This window comes from Arvicola amphibius, chromosome 1, assembly GCF_903992535.2.
Source record: "Arvicola amphibius chromosome 1, mArvAmp1.2, whole genome shotgun sequence".
Taxonomy (NCBI): Eukaryota; Metazoa; Chordata; class Mammalia; order Rodentia; family Cricetidae; genus Arvicola; species Arvicola amphibius.
Window position 1 is genome coordinate 153,754,725 of NC_052047.1, and position 18,566 is coordinate 153,773,290.

Below are 18,566 nucleotides of genomic sequence, written 5' to 3' on the forward strand. Positions count from 1 at the left end.
CCAAACAAAAATAAAGTACGGAAAAGAGGCGACTGTTGTGATCGAGTCCTAAATATATTTTATAGAATCCTAACTTGATAGTCATGTTTATGACGCCAAGAGTGATTTATACTATGGGTCCCCAGTCACTGAACATTTAGTGTAAGGGCACTAAGTAGAAGTGAATAAACAAATGAAGGTCATTCGTCCAGCTTACTTCGATTATGTTGAGTCTCAAAAGCAAAGGTGGTTTGCCTGCTTGCTGAGTAAAGGAGTGTTTTGCACAGGCAATTTGTTGAGGCTTCCAGTATCAGGTATTTTGTATATTATATAAATTCATGGAACAACGTCCTATTGAGAAATGTGAATGATAAAATTTATGCATTGGGAGTAAGAAGTGGAGACAATAGAGAATGTCCCTTCCCTCTGGAGTTTACCTTGTGGGGAGGGTGGGATGAGAGATGATCCTGCCTCCTGTATGCGGGGATTAGTCAGACTGAGAGATGATCCATTTTAATGTTAGGAGGTCAGACAAATAGAACCCAGCTTAGGAGTTAAGGGGTTGACAGAAAGAGGTCCCTGCAGATGCCCGAACTTTAAGAAAAGTATGAAATGACGCCTAAATCTTCTGAGAGTTGTACATTGGGTTGCTAGATTTTGTAATATGGAATTGACTGCTGTCATTGCAAAAGCTGGCCTCAGAGGACAGATGGGGGCCAGACTTGACCTAGAGTGGAGTCAAGGAAAAACAAGAGGTGATATTGGGAGATAATACATACTGACCTCTGGACCTCTGCTTTTAGGACAGAAAGGCAATAGCGTTTTAAGGTGAAACTAACAATGAGTGGGTGCTGGTGGGGCCTGCCTGTGAAGCCTGTTGAGATAACAATGGGGCAGCAAGACTTGCAACTGTGACCTCTGGAATATACCCTTTGTCAGCACAGACCGTTGTAAGGTCTCACCTTTCTCATTGGACACTTCATCCTCTTGGCCCATCATTGAGTTTGCCTGGGGAACTTCTGTGCTAAAAGCCTGCTCATTTTGTGGAACCAGGAGCTCTTGGGTATGGGAATGGAGGGTACAGGTACTATGAATTCTATGGCAGCTTCTAGACCCACACAGTTTAACAAACAAGTAGCTATATGTGGTTATGGATCTTTTGTCATGCGGTTGGCTTGCATTCACGTGTGTTTTAAGTACATAATGCACACATAATTCCGAAGACTCCATATGATTAAAGGACTTTAAAGTATGTCATTAATAATTCTTAAATATTTTTTATTTATTAAGATAGACCGACTGTGTTATCAAAATTAAACACATGTTTCTATTTACTCTTTGTGTGACAACTAGGATAATTTAAAAATATGCATGTACCAATAAATAAGGGACAAGGCTGCTCTCTATCTTTCATGGTCTTGAAAACCACTCCCTTCTTTCAGGTTTTCCAACCTTTCTAGTGTTTTTTGGTTTTTTTTTTGCCTCAATTTCTTCATTTTATTTTTTAATTGTTCCTTTTATAATATAATTACATCATTTCCCCTTATATTTCCTGTCTCAAAACCTTCCTTGTTGTATTTCAAATTCAAGGCCTCTTGAATTAATTTAAATTAATTGTTATTACACTCATATATGTACATATACACATTTTCTTACATATAGTGTGTGTTCCTAAATATAACCTGCTCAGTTGTATGCACTGTCACTTGTATATATGTTTCTAGGACTGACCATTTGGTATTAGACAGCAAATTGGTGTGCTCTTCCCTAGGGAAGGCCATTTTCTCCACTCTTGGCATTTCTTAGCTGCTTGTAGTTCTTCGTGTAGGGTTGAGGCCTCCTGGACTTTCCCTTGACAACACAGGATCAGGAGGATTGCTGCAAAGCAGTGGCTTTTACACATGACAGCAGGGTTGCACCCAGAACCTGCAGAAGACTCACAAACCCAAGCCTGTTTCAGAATGAATGGCAGAAAGGGGCCCAGGCTCTGCTCCTACTTGAGGAGATACGGGTAGCCAACATCTATCTGGGGGGAGAGAGAGTCATATTCAGGGATGGGGACGCTGGTAGGCTGCTCATGCTCTAGTGGTCAGCTCTACACTCAGGAACATCTGGGCGACACTAACTGAACTCAGTAGCTTATACATTTTTAAAAACAGAGGATATGAATTTGAGAGAGGGACGTAAGGGAGACTATCCTGGAAGAGTTGGAGTCAGAAAAGATCAAGGGGTAACATGATCAAACTCTATTCTAGTCATGTATGACCTTCTCAGGCCCTATTCTCTATTTGTCCTCCTTTCTCCTCCTCTTCCTCCTTTCTTTCTCCTCTTCTTCCCTCTTCTTTCCTCTTCACCTTTTTCTTCCTCTTGCTTCTTCTTTTCTATCTTCTTCTTCCTCTTCCCACTTCCCCACTTTCTCTCCTCTCTTAATCCTCCTCACCTTCTGTAGAAAAATAACCACCCTAATTCTTTCATTTGAAATGTCCTCCTTCACCTTTCAAGCCTCCACCCAATACCAATCTCCTGTTTGGAGTTTTCACAAAATATCATCATCTTTATACCAGAAAGATCACTCTCTACTCTGTCATGCTATCATTTTTCATATGCCTCTTAATATGTGAATCCCTCACAGTTGTGATTCCTCAGCTGCTTGTTCCTCTCCTAAAATAAGAACAGCCACATGATGCCTTGCCAATCTCTGACTCCCCAGGGCTTAATACTTTCATTGCACACAGAAGACATTCAGAAATGAGCTACGCACTGAAATTTGTAGGCTCAAGAAATCTTAATTGACTGTCATGGAGAACAACCCAGTGTAACGCCTTGCAAGACAAGGGAGGAAACAAACGGTCGGTCTACTGTGGATGTGAAAACACCAGTGTTCTTTAGCTTAGCATTGCTTGCATTGTTGAGGAAACTTCTCTGATGCCATGCTCACATTAGAAGAACAGGAAAACTACACACAGAATAGCTTCCTGGGAGATGTACCTTAACATGGGAAGCAGTTTGCTTTGCCATGGATTGAACCTCGACTCAAATAATGAGAAGGAAGCAAGGAGATAAGAGGGGGAAAAGGCAGCAGAGACATACAGGGCGGAATGGAACTTTAATGAGGACAGGGAAAGCCATGGGACAATAAAGGCACTGACTTGATGACCTTTGGATCTTGCTTCGTGGAGGTAGAAGATAGCTTGAGGAGAAGAATGCAGAATGTGGAATGTGCTTTTCACTCGCGGGAACAGAAATTCAAGTTTTCCTCTGAGTTACAGACTGTGGTCCTAATTTCTCAGCCTGGATTCAACAGGCTACTGCAGAAGATCTGCAATGGAGAGCTAACGGCTTTTCAGAGTAGTTAGCTAGCAAACGCTTCCTTGTGATAGTCTCTCGTTTACATAGGAAAAGTGTTCCCCTCTGGAACCTAGCAGATATGTATGTAGACATTCCTTAAATAGCAAGGGGTAAATTTTGAGAATTTCCTTTTGCACAAAATGCATGCATTGTGCAGCAGCCTTGTTGTATGGAAATATCAGGTGTCTGCAGTTGGGAAAGTTGTTTATGTTGCCAGCATTCAGAATACGCTCTCCACAACTTCAGTAACACTTTCTAAACTATCCTCTTGTGCTCCTCCCTGGAAAAGAAAAAGCAGCCACTTTCAGATGACATCCAGTGTTTCAAATCATGTGAGCAGTAGAGAATGAATATAGTAAGAATACAGGCTGTATTGGTACTTACTCCAGAGTGCCATTTGTTCTCTTTCTGTCTCCTCAATCCAATCTACCTTCTTTTAAAGGCTCTGTATCATAACTTTTGACATACTTTCTGAAATTTTCTTATGTGTGTGGTTGTTTTGCCTGCATATGTGTTTGTTTACCACTTGCATGCCTGATGCCTGAAGAGGCCGGAAGAGGGTGTTAGATCCCTGGAACAGGAGTTACAGATGGTTGTGAGCTGCCATGTGGGTGCTGGGAAGTGAACCTGGGACATCTGTAAAAGCAGCCAGTGTTGTTAATAAAATCACCATTCCTTGTGAATTTATTGTTAGTCAATAGATTCTGACAGTGTGGATGGATACAAGTGTACTTACCTACATTTCTGATAATGCATGATTACACTTAAATCCCAGGATTCAACTTCTTTTTTAAATTCTGTTTTTGTCTGATCATCTTTTTTAAAAAAATTAATTAATTTTTAAAATGATCTTTTCTCATTTTACATACTTAGCCCACTCCCACTCCCTCCCTTCCTTCTGCTCCTCCCACCTACCCCCTATTCCACCCCATTCACTCCTCAGAGAGGGTAAGGCTTCCCATGGGAAGTCAACAAAGTCTGACACATCACTTTGAGGAAGGACCAGTGCCCTTTCCTCTATATTTAGGCTGATCAAAGTATGGGCTCCAAAAGTTCAAGCACTAGGGATAAATCCTGGTCCCACTGCCAGTGGTCCTAGTCTGTCCCAGCCACACAATGTCACCCACATTTAGAGGGCCTAGTTTGGTCCTATGCAGGCTCCCCTCTGTCAGTCCAGAGTCAGTTGGCTCCCACTAGCTCAGGTCAGGTGTTTCTGTGGATTTCCCCATCATAGTCTTGACCCCTTTGCTTATATTATCACTCCTCCCTTTCTTCGACTGGCCTCTGGATGCTCAGTGCTTAGCAGATCTCTGCATCTGCTTCCATCAGTTGTTGGATGAAGGTTCTATGATGACAATTAAGGTAGTCGCCAATCTGATTACAGGGAAGGCCAATTCAGGCATCTTCTCCACTATTGCTTACAGTCTTAGCTGGGGTCATCCTTGTGAATTCCTGGGAATTTCCCTGGTGCTAGGTTTCACACTAGCCACATAACGGCTCCCTCAATCAATATATCTCTTTCCTTGCTCTCTCACTCTGTCCTTCCCTTATCTTGACTGTCCCATTCCCTTGTATTCTCCTCTTTCCTCCCCCTTTCCCCTCTCCTTCTACCATCCCTTCTCCCCCCACCTCCATGCTCCTAATTTTCTCAGGAGCTCTTGTCTATTTTCCCATCCCTGGGGAAATCCATGTATTTCTCTCTTAGGGTTCTCCTTGTTACCCAGATTCTCTGGAGTCGTGGACTATAGACTGGTTATTCTTTGCTTTACATCTAATATCAACCTATGAGTCAGTACATACCATGTTTGTCTTTCTGGATATGAGTTACCTCACTCAGAATGTTTTTTTTCAAGTTCTACCATTTGCATACAAATTTCAAGATGTCATTGTTTTTTTTTTTTTTTTAAATCACTGAGTAGTATTCCATTGTGTAAGTGTACCATATTTTCTTTACCCATTCTTCTGTTGAGGGGCATCTAGGTTGTTTCCAGGTTCTGGCTATTATGAATACTGCTGCTATGAACATAGTTGAGGAAATGTCCTTGTGGTACGGGTATGCATCCTTTGGGTTTATGTCCAAGGGTGATATTGCTGGGTCTTGAGGTAGATTGATTCCCTATTTACTCTACCGTATTGTCAACTCCTGAGATTCTCTCTTCCATCTCTTGTAATCTATTGGTTATGCTTGCATCTGTAGTTCCTGTTTGTTTACCCAGATTTTCCATTTCCAGAATTTCCTCTTTTTGTGTTTTTTTAAAATGGACTCTATTTCAGTTTTCAAGTGTTGAACTATTTGCTTCACTTGTTTGATTGTTTTTTCCTTGTTTTCTTTAAGAGATTTATTGATTTCTTCCATTTTTTGCTTGTCTTTTCCTCTATTTCCTTTCCTCATTTCCTCTTTAAGGATCTCTATCTTCTTCATAAAGCTTTATTTAAGGTCATTTTCTTCTGCTGCTTCTTGGTTAGGATGTTCGGGTCTTCCTTTTGTAGAACCCCTAGGTTCAAGTGTTGCCATATTGTACTTGAGGTTGTTGAATGTATTCTTCCATTATTGCCTACCCATCTCTTCCTCCATTTGGTGTAGGTGGGGCCTCTGGCTTATGTGGTCACTCTAACTCCTGGTGTAGGCAGGGCCATACCTCTGGGAGTCGCTGATGTGACTCTTGGTGCTCTTCTCCAGGTGCAGTCAGGGCCAAGGCTCCAGTGGTCTTAGGTGCAGTGGGGGATGGTTGCAGGTATGGGGAGACTGCTCTGGAGACTCTGGGGTATAGTGGCTGGGGTGGGGCATGGGATGTGCCTCATTGTGCTAGGTCTTGGAGAGTAGGGCCATTCATTCACCTGTGAACCCAGACACTCACCTCTCCAAGGGCAGTCAGGGCCAAGGCTCAGGTGCTCAGAGATGTGGTAGAGGATAGTTGTGGGTGCGGGAAGGCTGCTCCCAAGTCTCCAAGGCTTCACTAGGTGGGGGTGGGGCATGAGATGAGTCTCCAGGGACTAGGCTCCAGAGAGTTGGGTCCTCCAGTCAAGAACCCAGACACTCACTGTCCAAGGGCAGTCAGGCTAAGACAAGCTAAGGCCCCTTGTCTGATCACCTTATTTAATGAGTCACTGCTGTCACTCATATGTCATTTTAGCTTTTTGAAGTGCTTGTTTTTTTCACCTTTGTTCTCACCTTCCACCAAGACTACAGGTCGTCAGAGTTCTTTTCAAGTTTTATGTTGTCTTAGAATTTCTATTGCTGTGAAGAGACACCATGACCACAGCAACACTTATAAAGGAAAATATTTAATTGAGGATGGCTTGGTTTAGTTTATTATCATCATGGAAGGAAGCATGGCACACAGGCAGAGGAGGTACTGGAGAAGGAGCTGAGAGTTCTACATCTGGATCAGAAGTCAAAGGAAAAGAGAGTACCACTGGGCCTGGCCTGAGCATTTGAAACCTCAAGGTCCATCCCCAGTGACCTTGTTCTTCCAACAAGCATGCATCTACTCCAACAAGGCTGCACCTACTCTAACAAGGCTACACCTAATAGTGCCACTTCCTATGAGCCTATGGAGGCTATTTTCATCCAAACTACCACACATATCATTACTTTTGTTCCCTGTATTTCTGTAGTTTTTGAAATTGGGCATCTTAGATAATTGTTATATACTTTAGTTAAATGTTAGACGATTTTAATCAGGGGTTCCCAGTCTTTCTAATGCTGTGACCTAATACAGTTCCTCATGTTGTGGTGACCCCAACCATAAAATTGTTTTTGGTGGTACTTCATAATTGTAATTTTGCTACTGTATGAATCACAATGTAAATACCTGTGTTTTCTGATGGTCTCGATGGTCTTAGACAGTCCCGTGGAAGGGCCAAGAGCCACTGGTTGAGAACCACTGGTTTAAATAGTTTCATCTTTCCCTGTGAATGGTGGGTGCTGCTTTCTTTCTAGAGATTTGTTTATGCTAATTACGTGGAGTCTGTTTCCTTTGGAGCTTGCCTCTGATATATCTGCACATTTTCATTGTTATCCGATTCCTAATCCTTCTTTGTAGGCGGATTTTCTAGTCTACTCCACAGGGCTAGCACAATAGCTCAGCTTGTCATTAGACAGAGGTGATACTAAAAATGCTTTGTTGTGGTCTGAATTATAGTCCTTAAAACATGTCATTCAAAATCCTGACCACTGGCATATTAGAATGTGAAAATATTTGAAATAAGATCTTTAAAGGGGCAATGGAACTATAAAAGTGTCATTCGGCTGGGCTGTTGTCAAACAGGACTGGTGTAGAAGAGATCAGGACACAGACTCAGCCAGGGGGAGGCCACGGGAAGACACTGAAAGTAACGAGAAAGGGAGGGGCTGTAGAGGTCACCAATCCTGCTTTGGTCTTGAACTTCTGGACTAGAACTGTGAGAAAATACATTTTCATGTTTAAACCACATAATCTTTGCTGCTTTGCTGTGGTAGAAGTAGAAAAATAAGACACATCATCAGTTAATAAAGGCTTCTTAGTGCACTTGAGAAATTATTTATGTATACTCCAGCTTTCTCCTTATTTTTGGAGTTTTTTTTTAATGAGCTCAGGTGGGTAGCTCTAGTTTCCTAGCACATGCAAAGCCATGAACATGTTTTTATTCTTTCATATACAGGAATGACCAGGCTATCAGCACAGTTCAGCACAGTCCACAGTGGTTGCTGTCTTTTCTGAATGTCTCTATTGAGTTCCTGTCAATTTCTTGTTCCAGCAGTAATATGGTCTCCTATGGTCTTAGCCAGGACAAGTGTCCTGGTCTTACCTGCCTGTCTGCTGCTGTGCTCTCTGCTGCTTCATTAACTCTCCCCGAGGAAACTTTCCATATTATACCTCAAGTAAAATCAGCTCTCAAGCAGTAAGGGTACCGCAGTCCTTCAAGTCTTGCTTACCAAGGTAAAGTTCTTTACAATTGAATGTAGGGCTGGAGAAATGGGGATGTGATGGTTAATCCTAATTTGCAATGATGGAATTTAGAATCATCTAGGAGGCACTCTGTTGGACATTTTTTTGTTAAACTGGTGGTTTCAGAAAGGGTTAGCAGAGGAAAGATCTACCCTGAATGTGACTGGCAGCGCACTGCGGGCTGAGGTCCTGGCTCCTATGTAAGGAAGCAAGCCAGCCAGCTGAGCATCAGCATTCGCCTCTCTGCATCCTGCTGTGGAGGCAACGTGTGTTCTGTAGCTTTGTGTGTGCATGTGCGTGTTTGATCCGAATGTGTTGACAATGTTAAGGGAAGAATCACCATGTGTGTGTGTGTGTGTGTGTGTGTATGTTTTTAATTTTTAAATTTACAGTTTCATATATTACTCTTGTCATCTTGTTTGACACCCATATTTTATGGCAAAAGAAAACAAAAGGTAAAGGAAACCTCCGATATTAGTTCCAGACAGTTGTAGAATGCCACTTCTTACGTTTGCTTACTAGAAGCTGATAGCCCCTGAATTGCCCGAAGAAAGACTTACCAAACTTGAACAGCTGCAGACTGAGTACGTGAGGGCGATCCCGAATTCCAGGGGGTAGGAGAACAACAGAACACGGGACACTTCCCTCCCCAGCTTCTGTAACCAGGAAACGGGGAGGTGAGGTATCATTATCTGTAGGGAGCGCCCCTCCCCAGGAGGTCCCTAGAGTAAGAGTTAAGGGAAGGAGGACCATGGGGGCAGGTGACCTTCTTCCCCTGCTTGTCTAGCTGTCAGCTCTCAGCTTCATTTGTCATCTTTCCGTTCTTCCCAATTCAGTGGCTGCCGCTCTGCACGTCACCACTCTCGCTTAGCTTTGCGGTCACTCTTCCTGCAACTGTCTAGTCTCACGAGTGCACCCACCATCTAAACTTTTCAGTTAAGCTGGTGCTATTATTTGTGCCCGCGTGTATGTTTATGGGTGCATGCACGCCACAGTGCTCATCTGGAGGTCAGAGGACAACTTCCAGGAGTTAGTTTCACTCCTTCTACTATGGGTTCCAGGACTGAATTTAGGTCATCAGTTTGTAAGGAAAGCCCAGCTTAAAAAAACAAACTAACAAACTATTATTAGTTTTTGCTCTATTTTCTTGTGTGTGTGTCGTGTGTGTGTATGTATTATGCAATGTGCATATGTATGGGTGCCTGTGTGTGTTGTGTGTGTATGTATTATGCAAATGTGCTTGTGTGTGTACATGTGTGTATTATGCGTACATGCATATGTGTGGGTGCTCTTCTGATACCAAAGTTAGGAAACACCCTTGATGGTTTTTCCACCTTATTAAATGAGGCAGGGCCTTTCAATCAAACTCAGAAGTCTCTGCTGTGGCTGGTTTTGCTAGCCAGTTTACTCTGGGGATTCCCTGACTCTGCCTTCCCAAGCTGGAATTACAGGTAGGAATTACCACTAGGCCTGCCTGGCCTTTCTGTGGGTTCTAGGGATCCGAACTCTTATCCATAGACTTGCACAGCAGCCCTTTAACCACCAGGTTTTCTCCCCAGCTCCCAGCCCCTGGTTGCCCCTCAGAGGTTGGAGGGGAGCCTCTGTCGCTTACCTCCATTAGGGTACCACACATTTAGTACTCACACTAGGTCACACACGAGGACTCAGGTTATTTAAGATAGGCTGACCTGAAAGCCTTCTTCTTGTAGTCTAGCACCAGAAAGTCCTATGTAAGCTACCATGGGAGTGGGTGAAAACACTATGAATTTTCTTGTCCAGCCGTGATAACTACGAACAACAATGGTGACCAACATGGCAAGACATCCTTAAAGGTGCAATAGTGGCACTTACATGTTGGCACCACCAGCTCTCTAATTGGTCTTAAAGCCTATTTAACAACATGGAAATGATGCCTGGCATCTGAACCCTGCTCAGCTTGGCCAGCACTAGTGAGATTATGGATTTTAACAAGAGAAGCTACTGCCATCGCTTTACTAGACCAGCATAGTCCCTAACATTCTAAAATTCATCCTCATGCCCACTCTAAGTGTAACCATCACCCTTCACCAAAGAGCTTCTCTTTATAGCAAATGGAGCTGGGTACAATGCAGAGATCAATGGATCAATGGATCATGGGAAATTTAACACCAGTAGGTACATCTAAAACACAAGTTCTGCACCGGAGGCCGAGGAAGAGGGGGTGGAAAGATTGTAAGAGCCAGAGGCCAAGAAGTCTGGTAATAGAGTGTGTCTCCCAGAAATGGCTGCCTAAACAAGACCTGCAGAGTGGCAATGACAACAGACATGCTAATATAGAAGGATGAAATCTCACAGGTTCCCACCCCAAGACAAAGAACTACAGACAGCTAATTATGGGAGAGAGAGAGAGAGAGAGAGAGAGAGAGAGAGAGAGAGAGAGAGAGAGAGAGAGAGAGAGAGAGAGAGAATTAGCATCTTTCAGAGATCATCTTAGAAGATCAGGCAAAGAGCTTGTTAAGAGCCATAAATCACAGAGGACCAGTATGAAATAGTGTCCTTGTGTCTTCTGGACTCAGAAGCTCACAGCACCTGTCTTTTCCTGCACAAAATCCACACAAGAGCAAACCAGTCAACATTCCAGCACGGAAGAGGCTGGAGAGAGGCAACTCAGGAGTCTCCATCCCTAACTGAGGAGTTATTGACAGCTGCCAGCTTCTGGGCAAAGAGAATCAGTTTTCTTAAGGGTAGAGCCCTAGCTAGGTAAATCACACTTCAGGGGATGGTCTCACAGCTGTGAGTACAAGGGCAGCACAAAATAGGCTTCTCTGGTTATTGAAATAAATAGAACACAGAGATGAAACTGGGCTAGAGAAATGGGGGTGGTGATATGATCAAACCAGATTGTAGGAAACTCTCAAATTAAATACCATTACAAACATAAAAAGAAAGGCGTGTCTATGAAATCAGTTACTCACTGCTTGTCCATAATTCCTATATGACACAGAGCGGAAATGAGCCAATTCCACGATCGTCAGGCTGGCTGCAATGATCGTAACCATTATGCAGAGTATGTTCAGGGACAGGGCACAGAGAAGCTGGAAGGAGACGGGAGTAAACTCACAACAGTCAGGATAAGTACTTTGGATTGTTTTTGAGGCTTTTCTTGTTTTGTTTTTACCAGAAAACAATTGAGTTAAAATTTCCTTGTAGTTTGTGCAGCTTTACAAGTGTGTTTCTGCTTGCCATTTCCTGGTTAACATAAAAGCTAGTTAATTTAGAGGAAACACGACTTCATTATCAGACACTGCCAAGTTTTAAATTTCATAAATGCCCAAAACTTTTGTATTTTATAATCTTGTGAGTCAGGTGTGAGAAAGATCAAGACTGACCGAGATACTTAAAAAATAAAGACGATTGTTGGGAAATGGTGGCAGCGTGCAGAAATAAAGCCAATAGGGGTTAATATGCTTGAGTCCTGGGTTTTTATTGGCTGGCACCATCTGTTAGTGTCTGAGGCTAGACATCAGGATGTGTTTTCTGTTTATATTGAAAGTCGAGATTTTTTATGTTTATGGGTATTTTGTACGGATGCCCGTCAGTGTATCATTCACGCAGAGCTCATGGCGGACCGAAGAGGATGTCAGAGCCCCTTGGACTTGAGTTACAGACAGCTGTGAGCTTCTGTGTTAGTGCTGGGGATTGAACCTGAGTCCTCTGTAAGAGCAGCAAGTGCTCTTAACTCACAAGCCATCTATCTAGTCCCAGATTTCTTGATGTATAAACATTTAAGATTAGATGAATTGATTTATAAAATTCTAATATTTTTACTTCTTAAACATTTTCCACCTACACCATAGACAGGGTTGGTTTTTTTGTTTTTTGTTTTTTTTTGTTTTTCTATTTTTAAAACTCCCTACTTTCATACAAGGTACAACCATATTCCCAAAGTGAGTAGAACAGACAATAAAGTATTAAATCACAGTAATCACAGACTTAAAATCACAGACTTTAGATCCTGTAAATATTTTTTTGTCACAGTATTCATGCAATGTTAAGGGTAGAATATCCAAACAAAATTATTATTTAAATTTACATGTTTTAGCAGAAGTTAACAACCACGATTGTTAACTAATGCATCTGGTCTACATTAAGTAATTTGTCTCACTTATTTTATAAGGGTGGTAGATTTCTTTATTGTTTAGAGACTATTTTTTCTTTATTTTTATTTTTTTCTCATTTTTTTATTCAAGATTTCCATCTCCTCCCCTTCTCCTCCCCCTTCCCTCCCCTCCCTTCCACCCATACCCCCACTCCACCCCTCTCCAAAGACAAAGAGCCATCAGGGTTCCCTTCACTATGTTTAGTCCAAGGTCCTCCCAGCTCCCCCTAAGTCCAGGAAGGTGAGCAACCAAACTGACAAGGCTCACAGTGAGCCCGTCCATGCTGTAGAGTTCATGTTCATTGCCATTGTCCTTGGTTTCTCAGTCTTCCTCCACCGTCAGCCACATTCAGAGAGTCCGGTTTGGTCCCCTTTTCCATCAGTCCCATCCGACTGGACTTGGTGGTCTCCCTTTAGATAAGTGGAGGATGGGAAGAGCTTGGGGGAATAGGATGGTTGGGATATAGGAAGGGTGGATATGGGTACAAGGAATTATATATCTTAGTTAAGGGAGCCATTCTAGGGTTGGCAGAGGCTTGACTCTAGAGGGGTTCCCAGGTGTCCAGGAAGACGCCCCCAGCTAGTTCCTTGGGCAGCTGAGGAGAGGGTGCCAGAAATGTCCAGATCCTATTGTCATACTCATGAATATCTTGCATATCACTATAGAACCTTCACCTGGCATTGGATGGAGAAAATGACAGAGCCCCACATAGGAGCACCAGACTGAGCTCTCAAGGTCCTGATGAGGAGCAAAAGGAGGGAGATCATGAGCAAGGAAGCCAGGACCGCGAGGAGTGCTTTTACCCATTGAGACGGTGGGACAGATCTAACGGGAGACCACCAAGTCCAGTCGGAATGGGACTATTTTTTCTTTATTTTAAAGATTTGTGTATATTTGTGTGTGAGTGCATGCCTGTGTATGCGCACACACATGCATGTGTGTATGCCTGTGAGTGCAGTTGCCTCCAGAGTCCAGCAGAGGGAGCCAGATCTCTTGGAGTTGGAGCTACTGAAAATTGCAAGTCAGCATGGGCACTGGGAAGGGAACTCTGGACGTCTGTAAGAGCAGCCAGTGCTCTTAGCTGCTGAGCCATCTCTCCCTCCCCAACACTGTTTTTCTTTGAACTCCCTTCTCTGTTTTGTGAAAGTTCATACTAGACATATCCCAAACATTTCAACTTACCAAATATTTATTATTTTGATGCTTTGCTGCTCTTATTGTGAAGGCTCCTGCAACGATAAACTAGACACAAAACATGTATTGGTAAATATTCATTGATAATGCTCCATAATTTAAGTATTCTTTAAAACAACTATCTTTCAGAACAAGATTTTCAGAATACTAATAGCAGCAAAGAGAAGTTTTGGTAGACAGGGTTGGGACAAGCTTCCTTTATGAGATAATCATGGTTTCAAAAGATGACAGATACCGAAAGTAACAGGTCACAACAGGTACCAGCAGCAGACAATGGGTAAGATTTAGGTTGTAGTATAGAGCAAGTCCTCTTAAGACTTCCTGAACCAGGGACAAAATTATCAAAAAGTAAATTAAAAATATAAAAAAATTCCCTCAGCTCTCATTCCATTTCCCTAAACCAAGTCCAATCAGATTTCATGTCATCGTTCTACCGAAACTACTTGTCATGTTTATGACTGGTTACCATATTAATAAGTCCAGTAGTCAGTTTTCAACCTTTATCATACTGACAAACCAACAGAGGATGATAGACCTGATCTTTCTTTATGTCTTGTGATGCATTCTTTCTTTGACTTCCAGGGATTCCCCACACTCTTGAGTTTTCCTTCTCCCCGACAGCTGCCTAGAAACCACACCAGAATGCAGGTAATGGCAAACATAAAAATTAACCACTACAACGGATTTGATGGTTAAGAAAGTGTCTTTGTCTTTGACATAGCTAGGGTTATGCTATAGTACATATTGTGGTTGTCATTTGCTGTCATATCCACATTTCTTTTATAGCGCTTGTAGGTTAAATGATCAATACATATTTGTTGGTAGAAGAAATTGGATTTTTGAATACGTCAGTAAATGGCATTGAGTTATATGATTATCCTGAAAACCTTGTTTAGAAACTGGCCCCTACCATCTACTAATACTAATCAATATTATTTACTGACTTAATAAAATCAACACAAATGTATTCTACTCACAGCAAGTCCCCACAAACCAGTTCCCATTTTGTAAGTTAAAGGTTCATAAGTCCCAAATACTCCTTTAATTTGTCCCATATACAATAGCAATAGGAAATACCACATGAGTACATGATAGACGCCAAGCATAATCTGGATAACCTGTGAGAAAAGAGAGCTGTTAGTACTGAATGAAGTCATGGAAAACACAATTTCAATAAACGTCAACAGCTTTATGAAAGATGGGAGTAAGCTAGTCACGCATTAACTGTGGGGTTCTCACTGGTTGTACCAGACACAGTGTCTGTCCAAGAAGAACTCTGCTGGTGCATGGGGGATAAGCTAAAGTTTTCTTATTGAAAAATGATTCTTAAATTCAGAGCTTGTCACTGGGTTCCAGGAGGTCTCACTCACACCATCCCACTCACCAGTCAACCAACCAACCAACCAACCAACCAACCAACCAACCAACCAACCAGCCTGCAGAGGCTGGCAGCATGTACATGTATCCGGGAGAGCAGATTAAGACAGTTCCCGTTGTTCTCATGGTGGTCTGTCACCACAGAGCTAAGAGCTCCCATGCAGTAGCTTGGACAACTGGTCCTCATGGTCTAAAAACTCAGAGGAAAAGCTGAAATCTGGGAATAGTTTTCTCCCACTAGTTAGCTATTTAAGTGTGATTTCCCTAACTTCTTAGTGTTTGTTGATAGAACTACGTAAGCTTTAAGCTCTTGGGTTTGTCACTGAACAGAAGTGTGTGTTCATCCTACTGTACAAACATGAGTGCAGTGATAACGAGATCCCCGATAGATCTATTTTAAACTAGCAAACACACCCACACTTTTTAATCTGGTAGTTATTCATGCTGCTGGGTTTCCTTGGGAGTGGTAACTCAGCACATGTGCTCATATCTCAGCACATCCCTGCTTATGAAGGCCCAGGAGACCAAGCAAAAGCTACAGAAGACAACCAGCATGCTTTGCAAAAAGCTTTTGCTGCTTAGTTATTTAAATGCATCCCTTTCTAGATACAAGGTCACACTTTTAAAAACTGACGTTGTTTAAAACAGTGAATTTTAGTCAATCTGAGTAAAACCTTACTGCTGCAGTGAGTGTGAAGCGCCTTCCATAGGATCACGTGTTGAACGCTTGGCACCTGGCTGATGGGGCTGTTTGGGAAGGTGGAGGATCACTGGAGAAAGTTAGGTATTAGAGGTAGGCATGGGTCTTTGTAGCCCAGCCCCTTGCTGTTCTCTCTCCTTTTCTTAGATGCATGTGCAATGAGACCACCACCAAGTCCAAAGCTGCCTCCTCCTCCCAGCTTGCCTCCCTTGCCTCCTGGCATTTCCTCCCCACCATGATGAGCTGCATCCCTCAGGAATGCTCTGCAGAAGCACACCCCTTTGCCTTCAGTTATTTAGCGGGAACTTGATCTCAGTAATGAGAAAGTATGACACTCACCCCTAAGACAACAGTATTTGATGAAGATATTTTTGAATTTCTACATCCCATACTTTCAGAATTTCCTCTGGTTGATTTTGTTTCTAACCTTCGGTGATATCTTTATTAACAGACTTCTACAAAAGAATACAAAACACATATGTATGCTTTTTCTCAGAGAAAACCATACATCTGATTCTTATTGTTTGAAAACTTTCTTCCCAAACTCAGAGGCCACAGGAGTTTTCTTTCTATACTTTTCCTTCTCACAACCTTAAGTGCAACCTACCAGTGCTAGTCTCTTTCTGTGGCTAGGAAATACTGATATTTTGAACATGCTATCTTTTCCTATTTCACAGCATTTCTAGATAACAAAGAATAAAAGTCAACTAGAGGACATTATTAGAAAATTTTCAGTAAAGCTTCAATGATTCTTTTATATTCACAACCAACTTAGTGCTAGTCATATTTTGCATTTTCTTCTTTAAAAAGTTTGAGAATTTCAAATATAAATATACTGTGTTTCACAATTTCTATCTCCCCTTCTCCCTCCAACTCCTCTTGTGTCCCCCAGTGCCCTCTGGAGTTCAGACCTCTTCTTTTATAATTATTGACGATATACATACATATACATGCGAAAGTCAGTAATAAAGGTCATGACACATGACTGATCATGTGACTATTTTTCCTTGATCTTATCTGAAAGAAGACAGTTTTGACAAAATGATGCTGCAAGTTCAAATCTAATGACTTGATTATTTTAACGAATCTTTAGTTCCTAAAATTTATTTTCTTACATGTCCATTAATGCAACAGGAAAGAAACCATGTAACTGAAATGAGCTCTGTGCTTTCACACAGCATCTCCAAGAAGCAATCGAGAGTTGAGACTTAAAGGCAGCCAAGTTTAATTTCGCTACCATGGCTGGATAGCCACGGAACTACAGAACTTGTATAGGGAAATAATGAGATGCTATGTTAAGAAAGTTGTTAAGTGTCACTTTCAGGGAAAGCAGAATGTCGTAAATTGGGGAGTAAATATTTACTGTCTCTGTAATCTGGAGGGGGTCCACAGGAAAGTCATCTAAGAAAAGAGCTCATAAAATGCTAATCAGAAAAAGTGTGTGTGCATGTGCTTTTAAGATGTACAGGTTAGTCATGGGAAGGAAAAGAGTATAGTCATAAAAAAACAAAAAACCAAACTGGTCAGAAATCTTTCTTTAAAAGAAAAACTGGATTTGGTTACTCTGCAATCCAATTAAGAATCGTAATTCTGTAAAAATAAATAAATAATCATTTACTAGTTTTTATTTTCTGGTAATCCCATCACTAATCTAGAAGCAGGTGAAGGGCAAGTCCCTTATTTGCTATTCCCAGCCCAACTGTCACACGTTAAACTAGCACAGATATTCTGGAGCAATTAGAAAGACGTCATGTCTACCATTTATCCTTAGCATCTTCAGCAGAGATATAGCCCATTATTGTCTTCACATAAAGCTAAAGCAATTGGGAAAAAAATGATTTTGAGGGAGTAATTCATTTTTAATTTTGGGCAGTTTCATTCATCTGTGTAATGAATTTTAGCCCTTTTCTTCTCACCCCTGTTATTCTGTCTTACCGCTTCACCTTCTTCTGCTAAAATTCTTTCTTTCCAACAAGCCCTTTTATAGCTGTCCTCTCTTTTATCTGTCTGACCTGCTGAGTTAAATAGGGTTGACTTCATTAACATGATACAGTGGTGGGGTGGGGATGGAGGAGGGGCTTCTGAGTCCTTCCTCCTCTTAAGATGAAGAAGCTGACGACGTGACCACATCTGTAGTGAGCTCATGAGTGCATCAACCGTGTTATGTCTGGAGGATGATATTTCACAATCCCTCCCCAAACTTCTGAGTTTTAATCTTTGTACTTTCTCTTCCATGATGCTCCCTGAGCCTGGTGTGTGTGTGTGTGTGTGTGTGTGTGTGTGTGAAAAATGATTTAAAACATTTAAAATTTTTACTTTAAAAATTGTGTGCCAGCATGTGTGTTTGGATGCCCATGGAAGCGGGCATTAGAGCCCCCGAAGCTGGAGTTAGTGATGGTTGTGAGCTTCCTAATGGGTGCTAGGAACTGAACTCTGATCCTCTGCAAAAGCCGCAAGACTCCTGATCACTGATCCACCTCACCAGTCTCAAAAAACTATTTTAATAAAAAGAGGAGAATTTAGTTTAGAACCTTCAGAGGACACATGAATTCCTTCATGGACAGCTTCCTGCCCACCTTCCCCGCTTCACATGGTCGTTCCAATTTCACAGCCTAATAACTCTGGCGGCCTTCTGGAAAGCCTGCTAAGGTACAGATTAGCTTAATACTCAGTTTGTTGTCTTAACATTTTGATTATGGTGTGTTCCAACTTTTGATTTTTCAGGACCAGTTCTGCGTCCCCATAAGCCAAGAAATTCTTTTCTATATGTTTATGATGAATCCTGCTTAATTCCCTGGCCAGATGCATCCACCTGCCCCCTTCCCCTTTTCCCCTTTCTGACTGATAATTTTAACGAATATTTTACTTAAGGTGATTAGTGGGTAATCTTGATGTTAT

General features: G+C 41.9%; 1 protein-coding gene across 1 annotated transcript; it reads right to left on the bottom strand.

Moving 5' to 3' along the window:
• Positions 1 to 3,547: 3,547 nt before the first annotated feature.
• On the bottom strand, positions 3,548 to 16,058 carry Ms4a13 (membrane spanning 4-domains A13). The gene is made up of 6 exons (XM_038314839.1): positions 16,008 to 16,058; positions 14,569 to 14,709; positions 13,580 to 13,639; positions 11,213 to 11,332; positions 8,819 to 8,914; positions 3,548 to 3,607 (listed from the first exon to the last, which is right to left on the bottom strand). Exons 1-6 carry the CDS (start codon positions 16,056 to 16,058, stop codon positions 3,548 to 3,550), a joined length of 528 nt encoding a protein of 175 aa, XP_038170767.1.
• Positions 16,059 to 18,566: the final 2,508 nt, after the last annotated feature.

Bases quoted from the DNA above. Each gene is read 5' to 3' on its own strand.
- Ms4a13 (XM_038314839.1), bottom strand. From the start codon at position 16,058: ATGGGATGTAGAAATTCAAAAATATCTTCATCAAATACTGTTGTCTTA. The intron at 11,333-13,579 runs GTAAGTTGAAAT...GTCTCCTTCCAG, and splicing joins ATCAAAATAATAAATATTTG to CTTCTCTGTGCCCTGTCCCT. The intron at 3,608-8,818 runs GTAAGTCTTTCT...TTTCTTTTCCAG, and splicing joins TCTGCAGCTGTTCAAGTTTG to GGAGGAGCACAAGAGGATAG.